We start from the raw sequence: 26,643 nt of genomic DNA on the forward strand, positions 1-26,643 counted from the left end.
GCAACAATACAGGTAGCTTCCTACACAGCTAACATCACTTATCCCGGACAACCTCAGACATGTTTTGTTTGCGGAGACACAACTCATATGAAACAAGATTGTCCTCAACGAACTGTATCCCTAAGATTGCAACCCCGTAACACTCCCAGATTGCTAAGTGAAGTAGTAAAGTTTAACTTACGTGAGCCATAAAACACAGATGTAAATACTGCAGTGGATGAATTTTCAGAAAACAAAAGTTTGAGAAATGATGACGAAAACAGTGATTTGCAGTGTATCACTAATGTACACGACACCATGGACACAAATACCAATGCTCCCAGTATTTCGTCTACACCTCCCACTGAAGCACTGATACGATGTAAAAGACCGATTCCACCAAGTGAATCTTCATCTAGTAATCCCCCTGCACATATAGATTCTTTGTCTGAAGTCTCTCCCTACAATACTGATGGGGAAACTACTGCCAACCCTAACAATCATTCCAAACTAAATCCACCCAGGAAAAAGTCGAAAAAGGTGAAGCCACCTACATTGGATGAACAACTACATCCAGTAAAACACATATTAGAAGCGACACCGAGTGAGTTTATTCTAAACTACACACAGCTCAAAAGTTTGTATGAAAATACAGTAGGAGTTACTGATATCCTGAAAGTTGCTTTGTCTTATACAAATGACACTGAGGGTCTAATTGAAATGCTCCAGAAACTTTACCCACACTATCAAGATAAGGGCATTAAAAATAGAACTACGAGGATCGAAAACTGTCTGCGTGCCATAATAAGTATGGAAAGTGACAACAATGGGGAAACTGATGCTGTAGACAATATTCAAACGCCAATCCATCCTTAGAATCATTCCCGTTTCATTGCTCCAGTGGAATATTAATGGGTTTTGGACCCAGTATGAGTATCTACAAAAGTTAACTACATTACATCAACCTGGTGTCATGTGTTTGCAGGAAACTAACTTTAGTAATAATTATGTCGCAAATATCAAACAGTATTCTTCATACAATAAAAATCACAATATATACCATCATGCTAGCGGAGGAGTGGCTACGTATGTTAACAACAATGTAACTAGTAAAGAAGTGCCACTTATTTCCAACTTTGAAGCAGTAGCAGTAATTGTTTTATTATGTATCGAAATATGTATATGTAACATATATCTGCCTAACAGTCAACCTATTGATTTACACAATCTGAAGGATTTAATCAATCAATTACCAAGACCTTTTATATTACTCGGCGATTTTAACGCTCATAGTACTCTTTGGGATGCTCTAATACGAATTCAAGGGGAAAAATCATAGAATCTTTGCTAGAATCCGAAGATGTAATATTACTAAATTCACTGAAACCTACATATTACAGTACTGCTCACGGAACTTCCAGCAGTATAGACCTCTCTTTTTGTACTCCAGATATTGCTCCTCTACTTTTGTGGTCTGCTCATGATACTCTTTTTGGAAGTGATCATTTTCCAATTTTGCTCGAAATTACTTCACACTTAAGCTGTAATCTCCCTATAATTAAATGGAACCTCAAGGACGCTAATTGGTCTGACTTCAGAACTGCAATTAATGGACAAATAAGTACTCTTCTTCCTCCATGTGACTTTCACACTTCATCTATTAACAAAATAATAGATGATTTTAGCGCACTGATACTCAAATCTGCAGAAAAAAATGTTACTAAAACATTAATATCATCCCACAGAAAATCTGTACCTTGGTGGAATGAATCTTGCAAATTAGCAGTAAAAAACAAAAATAGAGCGTTTTACAAATACAAACGGAAACCAACAGTAGAAAATAAGATCAATTTCCAAAAACTTCGAGCTGTAGCGAGGAAGACAATCAAAGACAGCAAAAAAGAATCCTGGTTATCTTATCTTTCATCTATGTCTCATCAGACACCTCAACATATAATATGGGACCGCTTGAGGAAAATCAGAGGTATCAACAGGAACACTTACATTAGTGCTATCTGCCAGCCCAATAGTAATGTCTTAGTAACTAATCCACAAGACATAGCCAATACCTTAGCAGATACTTTTTCCAAAATATCCAGTGACTGCAACTATGAACAAGATTTCTTACACATTAAAAACAATGCCCCTGAACTCGATCCAAATGAAATGAACTGCAATACAGACCAGAGCTTTAATGATATACTTACTCTGCGAGAAGTACAAGACACCTTGAGCCACTCTAAGAATAACAGCCCCGGACCAGACAATATTCCATATGAATTTCTAAAACAACTCCCACCGGATGGTGTTTTATATCTTTATGAAGTGTATAATTACATTTGGTCCAAACAAGTGTTCCCTGATCAATGGCGAAATGCTATTATAATACCAATTCTCAAGCCTGATAAAAACCGAAGTGCACCAGAAAATTACCGCCCTATTGCTTTGACGTGTACAATGTGTAAGTTGCTGGAGAAGATAATCAATAAACGTCTACGATGGACTCTAGAACAACGAAACTTTTTCACAACATCACAGAATGGTTTCCGACAATTTCACTCGACAATTGACTCCTTAATTACATTGGAATCCGAAATATTGAACGCCTTTCTTAATAAGCAACATCTTCTTGCAGTTAATTTAGATATTCATAAAGCATATGATATGGTTTGGCGCCAATATGTTGTGAAAGTGCTAATAAAAAACCAAATCACTGGAAACATGATTAGGTTTATCCATAATTTTCTACAAAATCGTACAATACAAGTCAAAGTTAACAGTACATTATCAAAGAAAGTTATAATAAACAACGGTGTGCCTCAAGGTTCAGTTATTAGTGTCACACTTTTTCTAGTAGCCATTAATAATATTACATCCCATGTAAGTTTACCAGCAAAAACCTGTCTATTTGCAGATGATCTCACTATCTTTTGCACAGGAAAAAACTTGACAACAACACAAGACATTATCCAATCATCAGTGAAAGGAATAGAAAATTGGGCCAAAGAAACCGGTTTTAAATTCTCAGCTAATAAAAGTGAATGCATATTATTTTCAAAACGAAATACACCACATGCCCAGCCTCAATTATATCTGAACAATAATAAATTACCAATAGTAAACACGATAAAATTCTTAGGAATTATATTTGACAGAAAGCTGACATGGGCCCCTCACTTAGCTGCTCTTAAAGAAGATTGCCTGCGACGAATTAGTTTTTTGAAAACACTTGCTGCGAGAAACTGGGGCGCAGACTATAAAGTCTTAATGTGCACTTACAGAATCCTCATTCGTTCTAAACTCGATTATGGCTGTATCGTGTACAACTCAGCAAAATCATCCTCTTTACAAAAACTTAATGTAATACAAAACTCAGCACTTCGGATTGCATTGGGTGCATTCCGAACAAGTCCAATAGCCAGTTTACAAATAGAAGCAGATGAACTGCCTCTTGATATTCGAAGAAAACAACTGAGCATTTCCTATTCTCTGAACATCATGATAAACAACAAATACATTCAGCACCCTTTTCTTCTAGACTGAAACAATACTTTAACGAAATGAATATGTCAATCCCTTCCATTTCTCAAAGAAATAAAAACACTGCCCATCCACCTTGGAGAATCATGTTACCTGAAATAAATCTGGATCTAACATATCATATTAAAACCGAAACGAACAATATTACGTATCAACAATTTTGCAGAGAACAATGGGATCAGTACCATAATTACCGTCACATATACACAGATGGATCGCAGACTAACCAAGGATGTGGATGTGCTGTAGTTTACCCTGACCACACGATGCTGTACACATTGCCATCTCTTTATTCAGTTTTCACATGCGAGTTATACGCCATCAAAAAAGCTTTAGAATATATTCTGGAAACAGAGACTGATAAATCTTATCTTCTTCACACTGATTCTCAATCAAGTTTACAAGCTCTTCAAGATATATTCTCTACAAACGCACTAATTCAAGAAATCCATCAGCTCCTCACTGACTTGATGAAACAAGGACGAAAAATAACTCTAATATGGATCCCTTCTCATCAGGGCATTCCTGGAAATGAAACTGTAGATGCCGCAGCAAAAGAAGCTACAAGACTTCCATTGCATTTTTTCACATCTATTCCTCATACAGACGCCATTAAATACATGACCAGAAAACTGCACAACCATTGGCAAACATCATGGACAGAGTCATCATCCAGCAAACTTCACGAAATAGTACAGCATTGCAGAATGAAATATCCACTACAGAATTTTAAACGTCAAGACCAAGTAATAATCACCAGATTGCGAGTTGGCCACACCAGAATTACACATTCTTATCTTCTAGACAGAACTCCTCCTCCAACATGCACCAATTGCCACATTAGGATCTCTGTACGACATTTAATTTCTGAATGTCCACTATATCACCTTCATCGAGATCAATTCCATATACCAAAAGACTTATCAACAGTTCTAAACAACCCATCATTCAGTTCAAACTTAATTAAATTTCTGAAAGCTATCAACATTTACAAATGTATCTAAATGATTATTGTAATACAGTAAACTAATGTAAACTGTAAGAATTGTTTATGTACGTATTGTCGCGATATGACTTCCTAAGTTAAAGCGACATAAAATGCGATAATGGTTGACAATCTTATATTCCCAACTGTTTACTAGTAATTAGTGATGGCTGGTAGTTGAAAAATTTGGTGGTTTACTTTCATAAAATCAGTAGATTCCATCCAGCCAGAATTATACAGTTACTGATGGTCACAACATAACATAAAACGCTCAGAAGCCAAAATATAATGTTATAAGAATAATACCCATGCTAAATCAAACCATTCTTAAAATGAGAAAATATTTAAAAGATTGTAACAGACCAACATTGCAATCTACTTTTAAAAAATTACCGTAACTCACTTATTTGTGACGAAAATCTGCACGTCTCTCCCAGTGGTGTAGCCAGCAGGTGGGTCAGGTGAGCCCAGGCCCACCCAAAAATTATGCGAATTTTTGCGTTTTTTTATGGAAAATTCTCAACATTAAAACTAAATCATGGATCCAGAGCAATAGTTACAGTCGATAGCATTAAGGTAAGAAGTAAAAAATGCGTTCATTTCTTCAAGAGCCAATTTAACTGTGTTGGGTTGGGCCTAAAAAATTGTCTGGCAGCAATAAAAAGAAGGAAGCTATGGCGGCTACTGAATTGTTACATCAGCTAGAAAAATTTGACAACTTATTTTATTTGGTATGTTTAGACGATATTCTTGCTCTTGCAAATTCATTATCGGAAGCACCTCAGTCTCTAAAAATGAACATTAGTAAATGTTCGTCCTTCATTAAGGCAATGATATAAAACTTTTCAGAGCTCTGAAACGAAAAATTCAACAATCATGCCAAGCACAAGGCTTTGTAGTCTAGCAATTCTATCCATTGAGAGGGAGAAAAGTTGGGATTTGTTGAAGGACCCATCATCAGCGATCGACAGATTCGTTGCTAGGAAATTTTGGCAGCTCCAGTTCACCTTATAAAGCGTTTGTATAGGTATGCCTTGCATGATTGTTTATCATAATTTTGCATGTTATTAAATAAGACTTCCGAGAATAAGTTTCAAGAGAGTTGATGGCAGCGGCATTGTCAGGAGATGGGCCAGGTACTTTTTCTAAACCCTGCATATCTGGCTCACTCAAAATAATTAGTCTGGCTATGCCACTGGTCTCTCCTTGTTCCTTGCGAACAACAAACAAAACAATGATTTGCTTTTTTCACACTTGCACAATCACTGAAAATTGTCGCTAAAATTTCTATTATGCATCTTAGTCTTTATTTTAACACATCCTGAAATTTCAAGGAATGAAGTTGTCTGCTAAGTTGCTTAATTAATTTAAAGTTTTTCTTCCAAAATACATGTTGAAAACTGTTGTTTTAGTAAGCAATCTACAGTTAGTTAAAATACGAAAGCCACATTCAAGCATTATCTCGCACAACACAATAGCTAGCACTAGGCTTAATTAAATATTGAAATGTGTTAGTGAGAGATGATTACACCACCAAGATAAAGTAAAGGAAAGTCTGTTTCTTTCACCAGAACAAAAGCAAGAGTGAGCGAGGGTGTTATTTTTTCTGTTTCTTGGACTCACCATCACCCCTCAGCCTCTAACCTGACTGACAGCTACTGCCCTCTGTCCTTTGTGTTGAGAACTTAGAATTTCGTTTACCAACAACTCTCAGGCTGTGCCAGAGAAACCCCCTCTCATCCCTTCGCCTTGGGAAGGGTCCTAAGATCCACTCTGTTCCCATAAGAAGTATGTTCTTTCACTCCGTTGAGTCAATTGTCAGGCTCCTGCAAATGAGTCGCGCGATTCTCTGAAGTAAACTATATTGTTACTATGAACTAGTGGACAGAGCTAAATTATTTCAACCCTTATTTCAAACAGTTTATGGATTCTAAAATTTTCGGTTGTAGCACAAACTTGCTACAACCTTAAAGTGCCATCCCTGCTACTAATATAGGCTGCACTGCATTCAGTGTAAGCATTTTAAATGCCAGTACTATATGCTTTTAAGAATTTTGTGTCTTATTGTAGAGTTGGAGTTGTTTATACAATTGAAGAGAGTAAACAACAAAAGTTAGGTTTAAGAGCCGTTTTTGTTATTTTTTAAGTACCGTAGTCAAAACAGGTTGTATATGTGAAATCCGATAAATCACAAAAGTCATACAGTAGCTTATGTTGAAATTCAAAGTGGAAGTAGGCCCTAGTTAATGCATGCCATCATAATTATGACCAGTAGTGTATGATTTTGATGGAGAAAAATGTTTTTCATGAAAAACTTTTGTTCTGTGGACTTACAACCTTTGTTGTATACATTCTTCAATTAAGTCAGTATTCACATTAAGTCTAATCATTATTCATCTAATCATTATTCACTTGAAATATGAAAATTCTGTAAGATTAATATTGGGGCAAGAAGCTAATAACAGTATATTTTTCATAGTTTTTTAATAATTAAACCAGGACTAACCTTCTCTTTTAGCAGTTGTAAACAGTGTTTCATTGACACTTTTTTTCAGAGAATTGAATTGTTCTGGTCGCTGATCCCTCATAGCAAACGAAAAGGCATGCAACTTCGCCAGTTGCTCCAACACCAGTTGACAATGGACAACACTTAAGCCAACTCTTCGATTTGCCATCTTGTATCCTTTCTCCCTCAGGTCTTCTAGGACTAATACCTCTTCCACGTCATTCACGTTCATTTCTGCAAAAATTATTTTAAATCAAATGCACTTATTTCTTGTATAACCTTTAGATTAATACAAAAAGTTTCAAAAGTCAGAAAGAATCAAAAGATCTGTGATTTGAGATTTATTCCAATGACAAAGTGTTATAATAATACATATATGATGCTGCTCCGAATAATAATAAATCTAACATTAAATGTGTTACATAACATATACATTTCATGGTGTATGACTTTTATCTCTACTTCGATTTTTTTTATCATGATTTTATTTAGATCAGAACAATGTTTCATACATACTCATAAATAAGCTCCTCTATAGCCTGCAGAATCCCTTTAACTTTCCACATAGGCATCACGGTCCCACAAGGTACCATGAGCTCAAGGGAGAGCCCACGGTACATAGCACTACCACCAGCAACTAATGACCACTTACCACAGGGTCCAAGTTCGGTGGCAGCCCACTGCCAACTCTGCATTGGTCACAAGCCCAAAATGGAGGGGGAAAAAAATGGAGATGATAAAAGAGAGAAAGTGTAGATGAAACAGAGTGTGTTGATGGAATGAAAGAGGGAAATGGGAGTGTCTGCAATGTCAAGAAGGTATAGAGTTTACTGTAATGAAGATTTTCAACAACAAGTGCAACCTCTTATTCTTTCATAAGATTGTCATGGATCATCATATGCAGTATGTTCAGAAATATGCTATACTGTAGCTGTTCATTATGTTCACGTTAATGGCTGAGATGTAATGTTATTCTTTTGTTATTTAACGATGCTGTATCAACTACTAGGTTATTTAGTGTCGGTGGAATTGGTGATAGTAAGATGGTATTTGGCGAGATGAGGCTGAGGATTCACCTTACTGTTGGGAAAAACCTTTCGAAAAACTCAACTAGATAATCAGCCCAAGTGGGAATCAAACCCATCTCCGTGTGTAACTCCGGATCAGCAGACAAATATGTGTGTGCTGCCTAAGTTATGCCAGAAGCGAAATGTAATGTTGGCAGAATAATTGAAACTCCTATAACTTATGTTATTATTATTATTATTATTATTATTATTATTATTATTATTATTATCATTATTAACGTCTGTAATTATTATATTGTAATGGTATGGTAATTGATGCCTGAGTGTCTCTTGTCTTGTTGTCTTGTGTTGTCGTAGAAGATCGTCTTGTACAATCAGGGGCACACCCAGGATTTTGGTGTTGGCGGAAGTTTCAAATATATACTGTACTTGTAATGTTATTTACCTTTAGAGCACATTTAATTTAAATATTAATTTAATTTGTTACAAATATTTTCAAAGAAAGGGTCTTACATTTACAAACACAAATATACTATGAAATAAAGGACACTAACTTACAAAATATGAGCTTATTGAAAATTTTTATTAGGTCTGTTCGCCTGCTACTTGTTCTAAAGTACGGTACTTAAATTTCATAGTATATCAAACTTTAAAAGATTGAGTTATACAGAAAGTCGCGTATATTTAAAATATAAAATCAAGCCTTCTTGCACCCTTCTAGTCACAATATCATATGACTGCCATAGATAAAAGCAGGTAACTTTGTAGATGTAACATCTGGAAAGAAATGATCTATTGATTTAAGTATTAATGATGGAAAGAGAACCCAGGCTTTGGAAAACAGAAAAAATTCAAGCTAATAATTGAAACAGTCATACGGTCATACTATGTGGACAACAGAGTTTGCCATTATGTGGTCATAAGGACCATGGTGAGTTTGATATAACTAAACCCTCAGCAGAGAAGGAAATGTTATAGCTATTCTAAGAGCTCTCATAAATGCGGGAGACAGTGTGTTTACGAACCATTTAAGGTAGAAATGCTACCTAGTAAGTTGGAATGTCCAGTTTTTATAACTTAAATTGTCGTTTGCATGAAATTCTCGTACATTTAGCGCACGAAATAACCCTGTTGCCATACCTCATACAAACCATTGAAATTCATGTGATTCTGTAATTAAAATTAAAATAGTTTGAGATGTGAACAGTGCAAGATGTTTCTCAGTTATTTCAGATGAGACTAGTGATGTGTCTTCTGTTGAACAATTTCCCTTTGTGTGCACTTATACATATATATATATATATATTACTGTAAATGTACGAAGACTAGCAAATCTTAGAATTTACTGGTAAAATCTAACATTACCGTTATAGTGTGGTAAAACCCCGAAATATCTTATTAGATGTACTGGTATACATTTTGAACTTTTACCAAGAGATATTGGTAAATCTCAGGGTTTACCGATCAGTTGTGGTAAAATCGCATTAATTTAATAAAAAATCTTTACTAAGATTTGCCGTTCTTCGCATCTTTGCAGTTTTACATATCTATTTCCGATACATCTTTTTATTGTTGTTTTAGGATTTATTTAAAAACATAAATAAAAATACCTGAGTAATGACTAAACTTATTTAAATATTTTTACATTCCAATGTGATTATAATAAACAATATTCCATATTAAAAACAGTGAAAAATATTGTAGTTTTAAGTACTGTCTGTTATAGCATTCCATACAGAAATTACCAAAGCCTTTATATTGTCTCAAACAATCCAGGTTCACAAATAAAGTAAAACAAACATTATCAATGTTAATTCTTGTTACAACAAGGTTGGCTGTTATGACATTTAGAATTACAAAACATGGAAGATGATTTACACAAACATTTTTTTATTGAACACTATTTTAAACAATTACACTTTTTGAATCCTTGTCCTCCAACGAAAAATAGTTTGCCAACCACTTCCTGTACACTAATTTCTTCTTTTCCTACTTCTTTGATGATGATACAATTTTCTTTGCAGTGGCGTATACTGGTTTAAGGGTCTGGGCTACCACTGACCCTATTATTACGCAAAATATATTTTAAAATCCCTATAATAAAATTCCTTACCTATTTATATGTGAATTCCAGACGTCTTGATTGGGACGAAAATACTTTGATGACTTCGTCATTGAAATTACAGTTGGGCCGCTTGCGAAGTTTCTGTAGAAATGACTTTTCAATGGACATCAGTGCCAAGCCGGATAAACGTTCTTGTGTATGAGTTGATCTACAGTAGGATTTTATTCTCTTCAACGCAGAAAATGTTCTTTCTACCGTTGCTGACGTCACAATTAATGTTGCCAATTTAAGGACTTCAGGAATAACTTGGTTCAGCTGGTTTTCATATATGGCAGATAATATTTCATGGATAGGTTTGTTCGAAAAATCAAAGATTTCTGCTGAATATATTACACTTAATTCATTTTTCAAACGCACTTGATCAAAGTGACTGTTATAGGACTGAAATAATTTGTTTAGTGCCTCATTCGGGAAGTTTTCTCTATAAGCAGAAAATTTTTTAGAATTTAGAAGATGTGTGAACTGAAGCTTTCCATAATCAGAAAATCTGTCAGTAATTTCCATGTGCATACGATCTAGTATGCTGTAGTACAGCTGCCTGTATTTCAATTCATCATCTCCTTTTCTTCGCTTTAATGGTGGTTCCATTGTATTGGCTGAAGAATTTTCATTTTCCATATTACTCCATATGGATGGAAACCCACTACGTCTGAACTCGGATATAGTATTTTTTAACTTCAATACCTCTTGCAAGCAGTATGCTATGTCTAGACTTTTTGTCTGAAGAATATTGTAGAGCACATCTGTATGTGCGAACACTCTAGCATAGACTTCAAGAAGAAATATATTCTGAAACTGTGTGAAAAAATACAAATATCCTTGAGCCTGCACAATTACATCATCATCATCCCAGTTTTCTTCAGAGTCATTACAAATGATATTTTCAAAAAAGCAGTCAGTTGTTCTCTGTATTCCTTCACTGTATTTACAAGCCGAGATGTAAAATCCCATCTAGTTGGTGCTACTTTTGGGAGTTTCTGTTTCATAAATTCCTTGAGTTTTTCTGATCTTTTAGGAGATGATGAGAAAAATGCAGCTAAACCCGACAGTGTTTTGAAAAAAAATGCGGCATTCTGGAATGGATGCAGTAGTTTGTTGCAAAACTAAATTGAGAACATGGCAGTAACAATGGACAAATAGTGCTTGAGGATACTTTTCTTGAACTTTTGTTTTTAAGCCATTAATATTTCCCGCCATAACTGAAGCACCATCGTATGTCTGTGCAATTAAGTTATTGCCGACATTGTATTCTGCTATAACACCTTCCACATGCTGAAACAAAGCAGCAGCAATTTTGTCCGAACTGACATTTGTGAATCCTATAAACCGTTCTTGAACATTGGCAGTACTATCGACGTATCTTAAAACAGTGGACAATTGACTCTGATTAGAGCAGTCACTTGTTTCATCAACAACAATGGCCACAAAAGGTGTTTCTTCTATTTCAGATTTTATGTTCTTTATCATAACCCCACTTATAGCAAATATTAAGTCATTCTGAATTGCAGGAGAAGTACCACGAAATACTGTTGAACTCTCAAGTTGATTGGCCAGTAAATGGTCAAATTCACTTAAGGAACTTAAATATTCAATATAATTTCCTCTATTGTCTGATTCCACATTCTCATTATGACCCCGAAAAGCCAATTCTTGTTTTCCTAGAAAGCAGACTGTGTTAATAAGACGCAGTAAAATCTCCCGATTTTTTTTTTTCACAAAATCATTGTGTTGATTGATGTGTAGAGCTTTTTGCTTATCTAGCTGTAAATCAATTCTTGTCTTCCCAAAGTTTGCAAAGTTCATGCTACTACAAATATGAGCTTTTGATTTGTCGTGTTTTAGGACTGCCGTTCGAAGGGAGTTCATATTAGAAAACCCCTCTTTTGACCACACATTAGTTTCGCGGGCTAAATAACAAACATGGCCAGCAAAATAGTTTAGACAGTTTAGAACTACCACACAACCAATTCCACTTACCATATGATGTTGAAGTGAAATGGCGTGTGTATTCACGCTGTTTTTCTTTTACGTCCATGGACAAATTTAACTCAGGAGTTGGTCTTTCCATTTTCACAATTTCAACTTTCTCGTTGTATGTACGACGGTTAAAAGGCACTTTTAATAAACCTTCTATTACACAGTCATTTTCAACACAAACCTCTCCAGAAACTTGTTCTGCCATATTTTTCACAATATCACTTAATTGGGAAATTAAAAACTTAATAATTAACAATTAATATAACTCTTAGACACTCGAACAAATCACAAATTTAAAATACTGCACTGCAAGAACGCAATCACATTGATGAGCTAGCGTACTAAGCATATTGTTGCTTCGCGCCTGCGAAGAAACCGATCACGAGAGCGGCAACTCACCCGGCCTACACTGCACGATGGAAACAGAAGGGAGAGGGGGACGGGCAGTTGTGTGACAGAACAGCATTAGCGGAATGGTCACAGGCTACCCCTCATAGCAGCGGTTTCTCCAGCGATGCCGCCTTGACAACTTGTTTCTTTTCGAGAGCAGAGAGCGCATATAAATCTAACGATTACCTTAATTTTAATTACTGTGGTAAAACTAATAATACAAAATTATTACATTATGTTATATTATAAACTTTTTCTTTTGTAATTTCCTTGGGCTACCGCCGGTAGCCCCGGTAGTCCGCAAAATACGCCCCTGTTTCTTTGCATAATGTAAATTGGTTCCTAGTGTACAATGACTTCAGTTTGCCAACTTTTTTACCAAATTGATAAAACTCGTCATCTTGAATATTTATGACCACTGTTATTATTGATTTTGTGTCAATTTTTACCTGATCTACATCCGGTACTTTGATTCTCAAACTCTGTCCAACTGAAAGTTTTGGAATTTTGTTACACGTGACTGCTTTCATTTTCTTTGCTTGCATTTGAAGACTTTCTTTGGCAGCATCTCGGAATTACTTCACTTTATTGATCCTGCAAATATGTCTGAACCTGCACAATGGAGGCAGGATTCTTCATTCTAAATTCTTTGATGTAGCTTTTACCAGCTCACATCGGTAAATCCTTAGAGTTACCAACATCTCTTGGTAAAAGTTCAAAATGTATGAACTAATAAGATAGTTTGGGGTTTTACCGCACTATAACGGTAAATGTTAGGTTATACCAGTAAATTCTAATTTTTACCAGTCTTCATACATTTATGGTAAGATATGAAATTTTTACAATTTATGCCTCTAGAGAATGTAAAATGTGAAAGTTTACACAAACAATTAGATGGAATAAAAGAGTTTAATATCAATACAGAATATCTAAGAGGTCAAGAGTACAATGGGGCCACTGCCATGAGTGGCCTAACTATTCGCCTCATGCTCGCTATAGTATGTTCTCGAGCTATCAACAGGACCATTGCAAGTGCTTTCAGTCAGAATATACAAGGCTTCCAACACTCAAAGATTGTTAAATTATAAATATCATTAAGACATCACTAAAACTGCTTGCAGAAGTGCGAGTACAAAAACTTAGCTTAAGAATGAAACATTCTTTCCATTATACTGGAAATACACAATAAAAATCTTGAAGGGCTTGAACCCTCTTAGCCCCGCCGTGGGTTCCCCACTGTGCACAATGCTACCATGTACGTAACTGGAGACTTCTGTTACTAGTTGGTGTTGGATTAAAAACCATAAAAATAGTCAGAACGGAACAGCACAAATGGTCCAGTCCTTGAAGAGTGTGTTAAATCGACAGGCTAGTTCAAAAGGGAAACTACTCAAAATTTTAAGTTTAGAAAGAACTGAATTTTAAAGCTCCAGGATGTAATAAAGCAGTGAAAGGAAAAAGGTAGTGCATAAGGCCCGTAATTTATAACCATCTTGGGTTAAGCAGTTTCCATGGATATTATATGAAATAACAGACGTTATTTTCTGTATAATATGTAAGGATTTTTTTTTTTAATTTGACACAGCAATTAAACTAGTTTTCTCAGACGTTTGTGCAGGGTCCTGCCTTCCACAATTTCAAAGAAGTTGGCGCCTATGATATTATACATTGTTATTACAATATACCTCCGCTAATTCATGTAAATTTGTGAAAATTTTCATATACGGTATCTACTTAAAAAATGGACTACAGCTTATAAATGAATTCAAATGTCCTATTTATTTTATATTTGTTAATATTCTTTCTTCTTAATTTTATTCTTTTTTTTTTATTTTCTCTCCTTACTGACTCTATTTTTGTTGTGAAAAGCTGTTTCTTGTAATATTGCAAGTATGTGAGTGTATTCGGGAATGTGTCATTATGTGTATGCATGTTGAGCAGAGGTAATGGAAAGGGAATGTAAAGTATGGTGATGTAACATATACAGAAATATAACTGATAATATGAGAAACTAAATTGCAAACGTTTTCGCCCATTCAGGCATCTTCAGGCACAATTATACAATATCTCAATATCAAACTGTGTAGCCATTACATTGGTGGTAGATAAACTGTTTAAGATTAATGATGTACAAAACATCTCTATAATTAAAATGTAATATTACAAGTCATAAAATTAAAATAATGTTAAAAACCACGTAGTGTTGTAATTAAACTTCATAATATTCTGTGGAACTCTTGTTCAGTAGAGTCCAATGAGTGATGAATTATGTGTCGTTTGAACGTGGCAACTGTATAGATCACTATAAAACATCCTATGTTTGAAGTAGTTATGTAGACGTGAGACGACCTGCTGCTGTTGGAACTGTAGCTAGTACAACACTACGTGGTTTTTAACATTATTTTAATTTTATGACTTGTAATATTACATTTTAATTATGGAGATGTTTTGTACATCATTAATCTTAAACAGTTAGCTAGTACTAGCTACAGTCCAACAGCAGCAGGTCGTCTCACGTCTACATAACTGCTTCAAACATAGGATGTTTTATAGTGATCTATACAGTTGCCACGTTCAAACGACACACAATTCATCACTCATTGGACTCTACTGAACATGAGTTCCACAGAATATTATGAAGTTTAATTACAACACTACGTGGTTTTTAACATTATTTTAATTTTATGACTTGTAATATTACATTTTAATTATGGAGCTGTTTTGTACATCATTAATCTTAAACAGTTTATCTACCACCAATGTAATGGCTACACAGTTTGATATTGAGATATTGTATAATTGTGCCTAAAGATGCCTGAATGGGCGAAAACGTTTGCAATTTGTAATTCATATATATAAAACTTAATGACCATATAATATATGTCATTATTTTACATTGATTTGTCATTTGACTGAGTAACAAATATTATATTGTGTTTATCTATATTAATTGACAATCTGAATATTTCCATCATGCTTTCTAAGAACTATTTTTGCTTGTAACCTTCGACTCGGTCATTTCCAGACCAGGGTTCCTTTTCTCAAATTGATACATGTGCCCTTCGCCATCATCCCTGAAAGTTTGTAACATCACTTCGGAAATACCCTGTATATACACAGAGTGATTCAGAACTTATGTTACAGAAGAATACAGTAGAGGGTACTAAAACAAACATTTTTCATTAAGCAATGAGTATACTATCTCGCACCAGTATGGCGCTACACTTGTTTCATTGTTGCGGCTGGTAGGCAATCATTCATTCAAGGGCCAGTGGCTTGACTCTTTGATGACTAAGCTTTCAATGAAAAACAACAGACGTCGACGCTTGATAACTTGTGCATTACAGAAAAGTTTTCAACTGACGCTCCCTTTCTTATAAACAAGGCTGGCAGCACCTGTTCAAATATGCCAGGTGTAGTATGTATGGTGTTACAGGCATTGACAATCCTTGGAAGAAGATAATCAATATGGTCTACAATGTGGCATACACTAAGATCTTCAGATGTCCCCATCAGAAGTCAAGTGGATTAAGATTAGTGATGTTGTTGGCCATGGGACTGGACCTTGATAACCAATTCGTCATCATATGTTGCCATCAGCTGTTGCCTTGACTGAAGTGCGCAGGAGCTCCGTCATGCTGGAACCATGTCCTGGTGCATACTGCAGGCAGTACCCCTTCGAATAAAATGGGCAGGATGTTTTACAAAAAATCTCTGCAATTTTCTCCCCTTAAGCAATTTGGCATGACATGTGGACTGAGTAGTGTGTCGTTAATGATGTCGCACCACACAGTGACACTAAATCGCACCTGATGATAGGTCTCACTGCAGTGGAATATGGATTTATCTGCTCCCAAATGTGCTCCATGTAAAAGTTGCTTCATCAGTGAATAGCACACAACTTGCGAACTGGGGGTATCACTGCACTTTGATATAAAAACCAAAAGCACATCAGCTAGTTCTCTCAGGCCCTAACGCTACATTTTTTTAATGTTGACTCTCTGATGACTGAGCTTTCAATAAATGTACCTAAAACATCAATGACGAATCAACGTAGCAAAGCAACAACAAACAATCACAATGTGGCAAACAGTCATAACACTAAAACAAGTGCAGTGCTGTACCAGTGCGAAATAGGACACACATTGATTAATGAAAAATGTTTATTTTAGTACCCTGTATCTACCATATTCTTCTGTAACATAAGTTCTGAATCACTCTGTATATTTGAATTGGTACATTTTTAAATTTCTAACGTAGGCATTAGACACACACACACACACACACACACACACACACACACTTTTCAACTTACTTTTTAACTCTCTTTGCCTTTCACGTACTTATTATAGCAGTAAACAACCAACGATTTCTCCAGGTTCTCTACTGTGAAACTTCTCTTATCTGTTAGAATCTGTTTAAATGCCGAAAACAATCTCTCTACATCACATGATGTGAAATTATCCCAAATTCAGTGATTGTTTCACATTTTCCATTGAGAATATCAATAATTTGGAGCATTTCTTTATAGCCAGAATTATTTTCTAACACATGCTTAAATTTTATTTTGCAGCCACTGCTTTATTTTATGATCCAGGAACTGCTTTCAGTGAGTCAACCTTTCTTACAACTGCAAGGGATTCTGTTAGAGGAGTACCCACGTTTTTCAGCATGGTGATGCTGCTCTCTGTCATGGAGAAGTTAGTAGCCACATAAGAGAGATTCAAGAATGGACATCAGGCAAGGGTAAACGTGATCAAGGATGAGAATGGTGACTTGCTTGCAGACACTCATTCAATCCTGAACAGATGGAAAAACAATTTTGGACAACTACAAAATATACATAGGCCAAATAGAAATGATCGGGACGAAATTGAAATATAAACTGCTGAGCCATTTATACCCGAACCCACACTTTCTGAAGTCGAAATTGCGATAGAAAATCTAAAAAATTATAAGTCTCCAGGTATCGATCAAATTCCAGTAGAATTAATACAAGAGGGCGGAAGTGCATTATCTAACGAAATTTATAAGCTTGTACTTGCGATTTGGGAAAAGGAAATTGTACCAGAACAATGGAAGGAGTCCATAATCGTATCTATCTTTAAGAAGGGGGACAAGACTAACTGTAGTAACTTTCGAGGAATATCACTTTTGTTGACGTCGTACAAAATCTTGTCGAATATTCTTTTGAGAAGATTAACTCCATATGTAGATGAAATTATTGGGGATCATCAGTGTGGTTTTAGGCGTAATAGATCAACTATTGATCAGATATTTTGTATTCGACAGATAATGGAGAAAAAATGGGAGTATAAGGGTACAGTGCATCAGTTATTCATAGATTTCAAAAAGGCATATGACTTGGTTAAGAGAGAAATTTTATATGACATTCTTATTGAATTTGGTATTCCCAAGAAACTAGTTCGATTAATTAAAATGTGTCTCAGTGAAACGTATAGCAGAGTTCGTATAGGTCAGTTTCTGTGAGATGCGTTTCCAATTCACTGTGGGCTAAAGCAAGGAGATGCACTATCACCTTTACTTTTTAACTTTGCTCTAGAGTATGCCATTAGGGAAGTCCAGGATAACAGAGAGGGTTTGGAATTGAACGGGTTACTTCAGCTGCTTGTCTATGCGGATGACGTGAATATGTTAGGAGAAAATCCGCAAACGATTAGGGAAAACACGGGAATTTTACTGGAAGCAAGTAAAGAGATAGGTTTGGAAGTAAATCCCCAAAAGACGAAGTATATGATTATGTCTCGTGACGAGAATATTGTACGAAATGGAAATATACAAATTGGAAATTTATCTTTTGAAGAGGTGGAGAAGTTCAAATATCTGGGAGCAACAGTAACAAATATAAATGATACTCGGGAGGAAATTAAACACAGAATAAATATGGGAAATGCCTGTTATTATTTGGTTGAGAAACTTTTATCATCCAGTCTGCTGTCAAAAAATCTGAAAGTTAGAATTTATAAAACAGTTATATTACCGGTTGTTCTGTATGATTGTGAAACTTGGACTCTCACTTTGAAAGAAGAACATAGGTTAAGGGTGTTTGAGAGTAAGGTGCTGAGGAAAATATTTGGGGCTAAGAGGGATGAAGTTACAGGAGAAAGGAGAAAGTTAGACAATACAGAACTGCATGCATTGTATTCTTCACCTGACATAATTAGGAACATTAAATCCAGACGTTTGAGATGGGCAGGCCTTGTAGCACGTTTGGGCGAATCCAGAAATGCGTATAGAGTGTTAGTTGGGAGGCCGGAGGGAAAAAGACCTTTAGGGAGGCCGAGGCGTAGATGGGAAGATAATATTAAAATGGATTTGAGGGAGGTGGGATATCATGATAGAGACTGGATTAATCTTGCTCAGGATAGGGACCATTGGCGGGCTTATGTAAGGGCGGCAATGAACCTCCGGGTTCCTTAAAAGCCAGTAAGTAAGTAAATAAGTAAGTAAGATGCATTTAAAAACCTCTCAAAATATCCATTTATGCAAAATAAAGTTGGCTTCATTCAAAATGTAAAATCCATGATCGGTAAAGATCCACTTTTACTTTTTCAATATACCAATTGCCAAATCAATAAAAATATGCAATTGCAAGAAGTTCCGCGGCCTAATCATTACCATCACCATAGTAGTCTACTTTTGAGAATTGAAACTTTTGTTTGTTCTGTCTTCATTTATGAGAACTTTGATCATATGGATCAGAGAGTGCAAAACTGATAACAACACTACAAAACATTCAGAACAGGGAACATGCACCCAGGTTTGCTGGATTTGTAACCGGGTGTGAAAATCTTGATCCAGAGTGGATGACTTATTTATATTCACACATAAAACAATAAACAGTCGATCTTACAATGAATGAAACAAGTGGAACGTGCTCTTTATTATGTTCTGCACATTAGAGTCATTCCACATGAAATCGCACAAAATTTACAAATTTTGATCTTCATATTTCTGATTGTATTTATATTTTTTTTATTATATTATAGATTTATTAATTTGTCCTACATAATAATATCTGTAATATTGACAATTAATATTTGAGGAGAAAAATTCGCTCCGGCGCCAGGGATCGAACCCAGGTCCTTGGTTCTACGTACCAAGCGCTCTGACCACTAAGCTACACCGAATTCAATCCACAGTACCGGACCGAACCCTCCTCCTTCAATGTTTCCCTTTGTGGCCTGACTCCAAGTTAGGCATATATGTTGACGTATATGTCCAATGTCAACCAAGGACCCGGGTTCGATCCCCGGCACCAGAGCAAATTTTTCTCCTCAAATATTAATTGTCAATATTACAGATATTATTCTGTAGGACAAATTAATAAATCTATAATATTCTCATAGCTGCAGTGCATATATCTGTACAGATTACTGTGCACGTAACTGCGGAATCCCGGCCAAACAAGTCACTCAGCTAAGTGCGCTCCTAGTATAATGGCAGTAGACATTGGACATATACGTCAACATATATGCCTAACTTGGAGTCAGGCCACAAAGGGAAACATTGAAGGAGGAGAGTTCGGTCCGGTACTGTGGATTGAATTCGGTGTAACTCAGTGGTCAGAGTGCTTGGTACGTAGAACCAAGGACCCGAGTTCGATCCCCGGCGCCGGAGCAAATTTTTCTCTTCAAATATTATCAATATTACAGATATTATTCTGTAGGACAAATGAATAAATCTATAATATTCTCATAGCTGCAGTGCATATATTTTTACAGATTACTGTGCACGTAACTGCGGAATCCCTGCCAAACAAGTTACTCAGCTGAGTGCGCTCCTAGTATAATGGCAGTTAACATTGGACATATACATCAACATATATGCCTAACTTGGAGTCAGGCCTCAAAGGGAAACATTGAAGGAGGGTTCAGTCCGGTACAGTACTCTGGATTGAATTCGGCGTAGCTCAGTGGTCAGAGCGATTGGTATGTAGAACCAAGGACCCGGGTTCGATCCCTGGCGCTGGAGCGAATTTTTCTCCACAAATATTAATTATATTTTTTTTACCAACTCTATGGGTCTAATAAAGTAACAAGTGTATTTTTATTTCCACCTAAGTCCACATGTTTTTAAAGTAGTGTATGTTAAAATTCGTTAAAAATATCGCACAATGCAACATTTCAAGTGTCACATTTCTGAGGACATTGATGTTAAATATTTTTAATGCATTTAAAAGCTTTACATACTGTTTTTTTGTTAAATATTTACTAACTGATTTGAATATAATTATTACAAATATCTTTTTATGATTCAATTTTTAAAAGTTAGATATCAATGTGAAATAGCGGTATTAAAAATCTAAAAAAAAAAATTCCTACTAAGTGCACTGAAGTATTCCTAAAAATACCGTTAGTATAAGATAGCATTCACTGCAAGAGAGACAAGGACAACAAGAGAAAGAGATAGTAATGCGCTCAGTATTCACATCACGCTTCTAAAGCATAGAGTTGTGCCTCCAGTTTAGTATAGAGCTCACTGAATATACCCCAAATCCTATCTTTTATCAAAGATCTTTGATAAAATACTTTATTATATTCTTTGTAAAAGAACTTTGATAGTGTAATAGCAGCCTCCTCCAATGTCATCACATGGACCTTTACCATGAAACGTTCCAAAGTGCCATTCAGCACTAATTCCATAATCGTCTTCATGTAAGCAGATATTTTGAAAATTATTTTTGTTTTTGTATTGTGAACTTGATCCATCGGAAAAGTAGATAATTTTTCTCATATCGTTGAATTCTTGTTTTAAGAAATTAATTGCTTCGGATTGAAAAAAAAAGTGAAAGGAATCGGTGTCATGTTTCATGCTTTCTGAGGTGACGACAATACTTTTGTGACGAATTTCTGTACCTTCTTTGAAATAATACTACAAAAGGAGGTATTGTGGCTTGGCAGTCGTTCCAATGCATACGTACTGAATCTTGTATTACAAAAGAATAATTTTCAGAAAAGTCTGCAATAACTATGTATTTTTCAGGTTTACATTTTCATTGCATTCCCTAAAACTTTCAGTGCGCAGCCTTCTAGCACACATGTACGCGTAGGCCTACGGCCGCAAACAGTTCATTAGTTGGGGATCGCGAGCGCTTGCATGCCTCTGAAAAATAAATTGTTGCAAATGTATGTATGCAGATCCCACATTCTTAAATGCAGTAGTTTATAGATAATACATCACGGAACAAGTCTAGGGTAAACAAGGGTGAGACGGGTCAGTTTTGAAAATACCGCTCTGTAAGCCAAAGAAAAAAGAATACTAGATTATGCGCTAGCTAGCTTTGAAATTGGGAGTCGGGAACTTCTACGATACAGAAAGGCTGGAAAGTAGTAAACAGCATTGTTTTCGGTGCGGTGTTTGAGGTAGAAAATTGTTATTGTAACAGTAAGTAGCAATGTTTTATTTAGTTTATTGAATTGTAGTGTTTATTTAATCTGCGTTTTACCAGTTATTATTGTGATATTTACATGATTTAGTAATTAAGTTGAAAGTGGGCTCTTAAACGATATGTTACCCACATGTTGAACTTCAAACACCAATCAGTATGGCAAACCTTACGATGCAAAAATATTACTGCTCTTTGGCTGATTCGGGTCACTATTTTAAGGGTGAAAAAGGTCAGGTATTTTTTAACTGATTTCATTGATATAGGGTTTATATTTGTCCTAAATGGGGAAATACAGAAGAAAGACGCAGTCTTTATGATCAGAGAAAGATATGTAGAGGGCAATAAACTTATCGTGAAGGACGAAGCCAGTACCACGCTGTGGAGCTCTTGAATGTACCACATTACGTCCTACAAAGACTTTGGATAATGAGGTCAACCAACAGGCAAAGAATAGGTGAGGACAAACCGTGTTCTCAATTGACCAAGAAAAGCAGTTTGCAAAGAGAATTCTTAGGTCTAAACTTTCAGCTTGTGGGTTTGAACTAGAATGTTCCGATGTTCGAAAAGATATTCATCATCATCATCATCATCATCATCCTCGTCGTCGTCGTCGTCGTCAGGAGATGAATCGTCAGATGAATATGAAACTGCATGTGGTTTTTGTAATGTTAAATAGAGTGATCCTGTTTCTGGAAAGTTCGGAAACTCGGTACACTGCATGGGAAAGGGGAAGGAGTAGTACCATGAAAATTGTGTTGGAACTGAGGGTAAGAAGAGATTTATTTGTGGAAGGTGTTCATTGAATAATTAAAACACGACATTTGTGTTGCTTTTGATGAAGAATTAGTATTAAATATACGGAGTGAGTCATAAGTGTGTTTGGAAAACGCGTGAGCGTGCTCCTGGATCAAAAATAAGAGCAATTCCTTATATGAAAATTTGATGGAAAATGCTTATTTATTGGAAAAATAGTGACTTTTGTTTTCATAAGTATCTAATCATATTGTTGTGTTGTTTTTGTTTTGATTTTGTACCAGTGTTTGTTTACAAACAACACAGTGACAAGACAGCAGTACATTGTTTTTGTTTTGATTGGACGCATGCATGCCAATTGATCCGTGATGATAACATGGTGTTTGAGAGAACTCGCTAGTTGTGTGTACGTCTGGCTCAGGCATGTATAAATAATGCAAGGGGACACATTCTGTAAACGTTAAATGACAAGTTTCCAAACATGTACTTGTGACAACAAAAAAAAAGGACAAAAACAAAGTATGACTATTTCTCCAAGAAATAAGCATTTTCAGTCAGATTTTCTTATAAGGAATGTTCTTATTTTCGTTTTCCAAACATACTTACGACTCACTCTGTATAATTTGTGTGGAACTGAATCTTCATAAGTACCGGTATTTTTAATTGTACAAGTTTATGAATAAAAATGAAAAGTAAGAATGTTTCCATTCGCTTTTCTTGATGACCCTACTCACCCTGGCTGCATAGGATGAAAAGGATCATGCAGTACTTTGTTTAATTTCTAAATATTCTAAATTGTTGCAGAGTTAATTCTAATATAGACATTTAGACTTGTAACTAAAACAACAATCTTTCTGACGAAGTATCACACTTTAGCTTGGTGTTAAGTTATGTGAGTTATTAGAGTAAATATGAGTTTTGACCTGTTCACTCTTGCTTACCTTTTTTTTTTTCTTCAGATTTTTAACTTGGCTTTTTAATGTAGTAATTTTGCTTTGAAAAAGAAATGATTAAAAAAAAATAGGCCAAATTTTAAATTTATTTGTGATAGGTCTAAAGTAATAAAAATATTGTATTTAGTCTTTCAAATGCGCCAAACCCCAAATCTCAACTATATGTAGACACAGAGTTCCAAGTGAGTTTATGTAACAGTGCGCGCATAATTTGCGTAATTTCAAATAGTCATAACTACACAAATAATAAGTAATAATTGTGGGAATAAAACAATACGTGTCTCCTTATTTCATGTCTGGAATTCATGAAAAAAAAATCGACCACTTACGAGAAAATCGTGTTTTGTTGCTGTGCTATTTGACGTGAAATGACTTATTAGTAGGGGGCGGATCTTGATGAAAATTCATCATCTTATTTTTCACATTAGGACGATGCCTATTAATGTAGAAATCCCTTCTATGTTAATATTAATGTAAAAAAATCATTTCTTACATTGCATTTTTTGACGTTTTTGAATAATAGGTCACTTTTATATTTTTTCGGCATTTTTTTGGTCATTTTTAATACTTTGAAGAACTTTTAGAGCATTTGGAATGCATTTTACTTTCTTCTTTATCGATAAATCATTTTCTAAGCAAATAGGTCAGTAGTAATTACCTACTGAATAAGTGAATAACAGTGAAGTTTAGAGTTTGTTTCAAACTATAAAACTTAAAGTCCAACCCTCATTCCACTGAAGGCTTCACTTCACACAACGGAAGTAATATAAAACGCTTGACAACAACTTAGTTTAAGTAAGGGCTTTGATCCCTACTGTTCTTTTGTCGGTAGGAGGGTGTCTTTAGAATTTAAGTTTGAAAGCGGGGGGGGGGGACTTTCACCGTGTCCTGAACAGGACGTTGTGTCTCCAACATGTTCGGAAGGTATGTCTACTGTAGTAAACATTATTTTTAACACAAATATTACAAGAATGCACGCTGCGCCCACCATTTGTTTTGTCATTCACACTTCCTCATCTGGAAGGTCTGGTAACAAAAGTGAAGAGCGGAAGGAGAAGATGGAGAATGAAGGCACTGGCATGGACCACCGCTGATTGAAACGCATTGTAAACCCTCATTAAAATCTATAATTTTCCCTTAAAACCTTAATTTTGTTGCATATTCTTTTCCTTTATCTTAGCCAAATTCCAGGAAGTTGCCTCTTCTCTCCCAGATTTTCAGGGCAGTCATTGAAACAAGGTGACTGATTTTTAAGAAGTTGTGGAGCGAGTACGGTGAATAATATTTAAATGTCATTTTCTTTTAATTTTATGTCATTGTTCCATTAGTTCAAGGGCATTTTAATGATCATTTTAAGTAAATTTCTAGGTCATCAACATCCGCACCCTACTCATTAGTCATGCATAATATTTTGTCATGATTCATACAGTGGTCATAATGGTTAGTGGTTATGTTACTTACCATTTACTTCAGCTAGTGCTCGGTAGCACCTTGCAGTGCATGAAAATCCATCTTCACTGTTTATTCCTTTTTCACGTTGAAACGACAGAAACTCTTGTAGAACACGGTTATAGAAATTCACTTCATTCTTGAAATAAACACTAGATTCCATTTGTTCACGACGGGCTTTCGATTGTGGCAAACATTTGAAAATAATTCTCAATGTGTCTTGATTAAATTCGTTCTTCACTCGTTTACCATCCACTTGTACTCTGTATATAGCTCCCAAATAATTGTCACCCTTATTTGAACCAACTTCTATTTTTACTTGCGGGTTAATAAACCCTTCTTCTTTTATTATGTCTTCTAATACAGCTTGTAAATATGGATTTGAAAATCGACCTTCGCCTTCCATTTTTGGATTCCGTGTGAGAGAGAATTTGCTGGAAAGATAAATGTACGCCAGCGTGATACTGAATTATAGAAGAACTTATCAGATTTTATCTTACAAATACCTTCTAATCAGCAAATCAGCATTACATTGCTATTTATTTAGTTGCATTATGTAACGAATGAAAGCTCTCCTTCAGCAGATAAACTCTTTAAAAATGAGTATCACGAAGGGTGACAAATGCTTTCTCAATATACGTTTTACACGTTTCGCAAATTAATCTCCTTTATCATCATGAGATTTACATTACTTATTACAATTTAGTACCATTTAAAAGGCACGCATAAAGGAAACCTTTTACTATGCACCGAAATATAGGTTCTCTCGTTTTTCCCTCGTCATTCCCCCAACACACCACAATTCTCACTTTCATTATCTTCACCGTCTTGACAGATAGGGCATCACATGTGTTTGCGTTACGCCGAATCGGCCGTCCGTCGTGGTGGGTATTCCTTCCGATTTGTTAAAAGATTGGGCAGATTAAATTCTAGTTGACTCATAGGTCTGGATAAGAGGCACCGAAACCAATCAGGATAGGATCTCTCCTGACGAGGATATGACGACTCATATAGATCTGTAAGGTAATGGCAAACCACCATCAGAGGTGTAATGTACTGATTTGAACGCCGAAGAGGAATGCGTAGTGTGATAGATGGTGGGGCCGGCTTAGCTGGGCAGCACAGTCGGAACGCAACTCATTTCATCACGGGTGCACAAAAAACCTATTTCGGCTGAAGTGCTTAGAGATGTTCCTTGTCTCGCCTGATAAGCACATCTATACGTCTATGCATGATCATAAGATGTTATGCTTTCGTTTTCTAGGTTGCACACAAAAGACATTACAGTATTTATAATCCCAAAAAATCTTCAGATATTTGGCGCCATTTATCAATTTTACTGTTGAAATTGATTGTGTGCGCTCTATTGTTGTTCAGACGTATTTCTTAATACTGAATTTCTTTTGTGGAAATTCACCCAAGCATAACAAAAGGAATTTATAACCAGTGACCGTTAATCCGTTAACAAGGAAAGAATTTGTACCTGCCATTTAATCTGTCTGAAGAGGCTAAAATCTTGGACTAAAATTTCAATAAATAGCAGAAG

At 35.6% G+C, this 26,643-nt stretch overlaps 1 protein-coding gene across 2 annotated transcripts in view; it reads right to left on the reverse strand.

The window, feature by feature from the left end:
- Positions 1-25,567, reverse strand: part of LOC138698089 (uncharacterized) — a 44,990-nt gene extending 19,423 nt beyond the window's left edge. Inside the window, exons 1-2 of one of the 2 annotated variants that reach the window (XM_069823793.1) lie at positions 25,110-25,566; positions 7,011-7,244 (exon numbers count right to left, since the gene is read on the reverse strand). In XM_069823793.1, coding sequence (XP_069679894.1) covers positions 7,011-7,244; positions 25,110-25,503 — 628 coding nt within the window. In that variant the 5' untranslated portion in view covers positions 25,504-25,566. Of the gene's footprint in view, positions 1-7,010; positions 7,245-25,109 lie in introns of both variants that reach the window. The other variant, XM_069823794.1, reaches the window with a different exon arrangement.
- Between the last annotated feature and the right edge of the window lie 1,076 nt (positions 25,568-26,643).

Source organism: Periplaneta americana, chromosome 4, assembly GCF_040183065.1.
Source record: "Periplaneta americana isolate PAMFEO1 chromosome 4, P.americana_PAMFEO1_priV1, whole genome shotgun sequence".
NCBI classification, from domain to species: Eukaryota; Metazoa; Arthropoda; class Insecta; order Blattodea; family Blattidae; genus Periplaneta; species Periplaneta americana.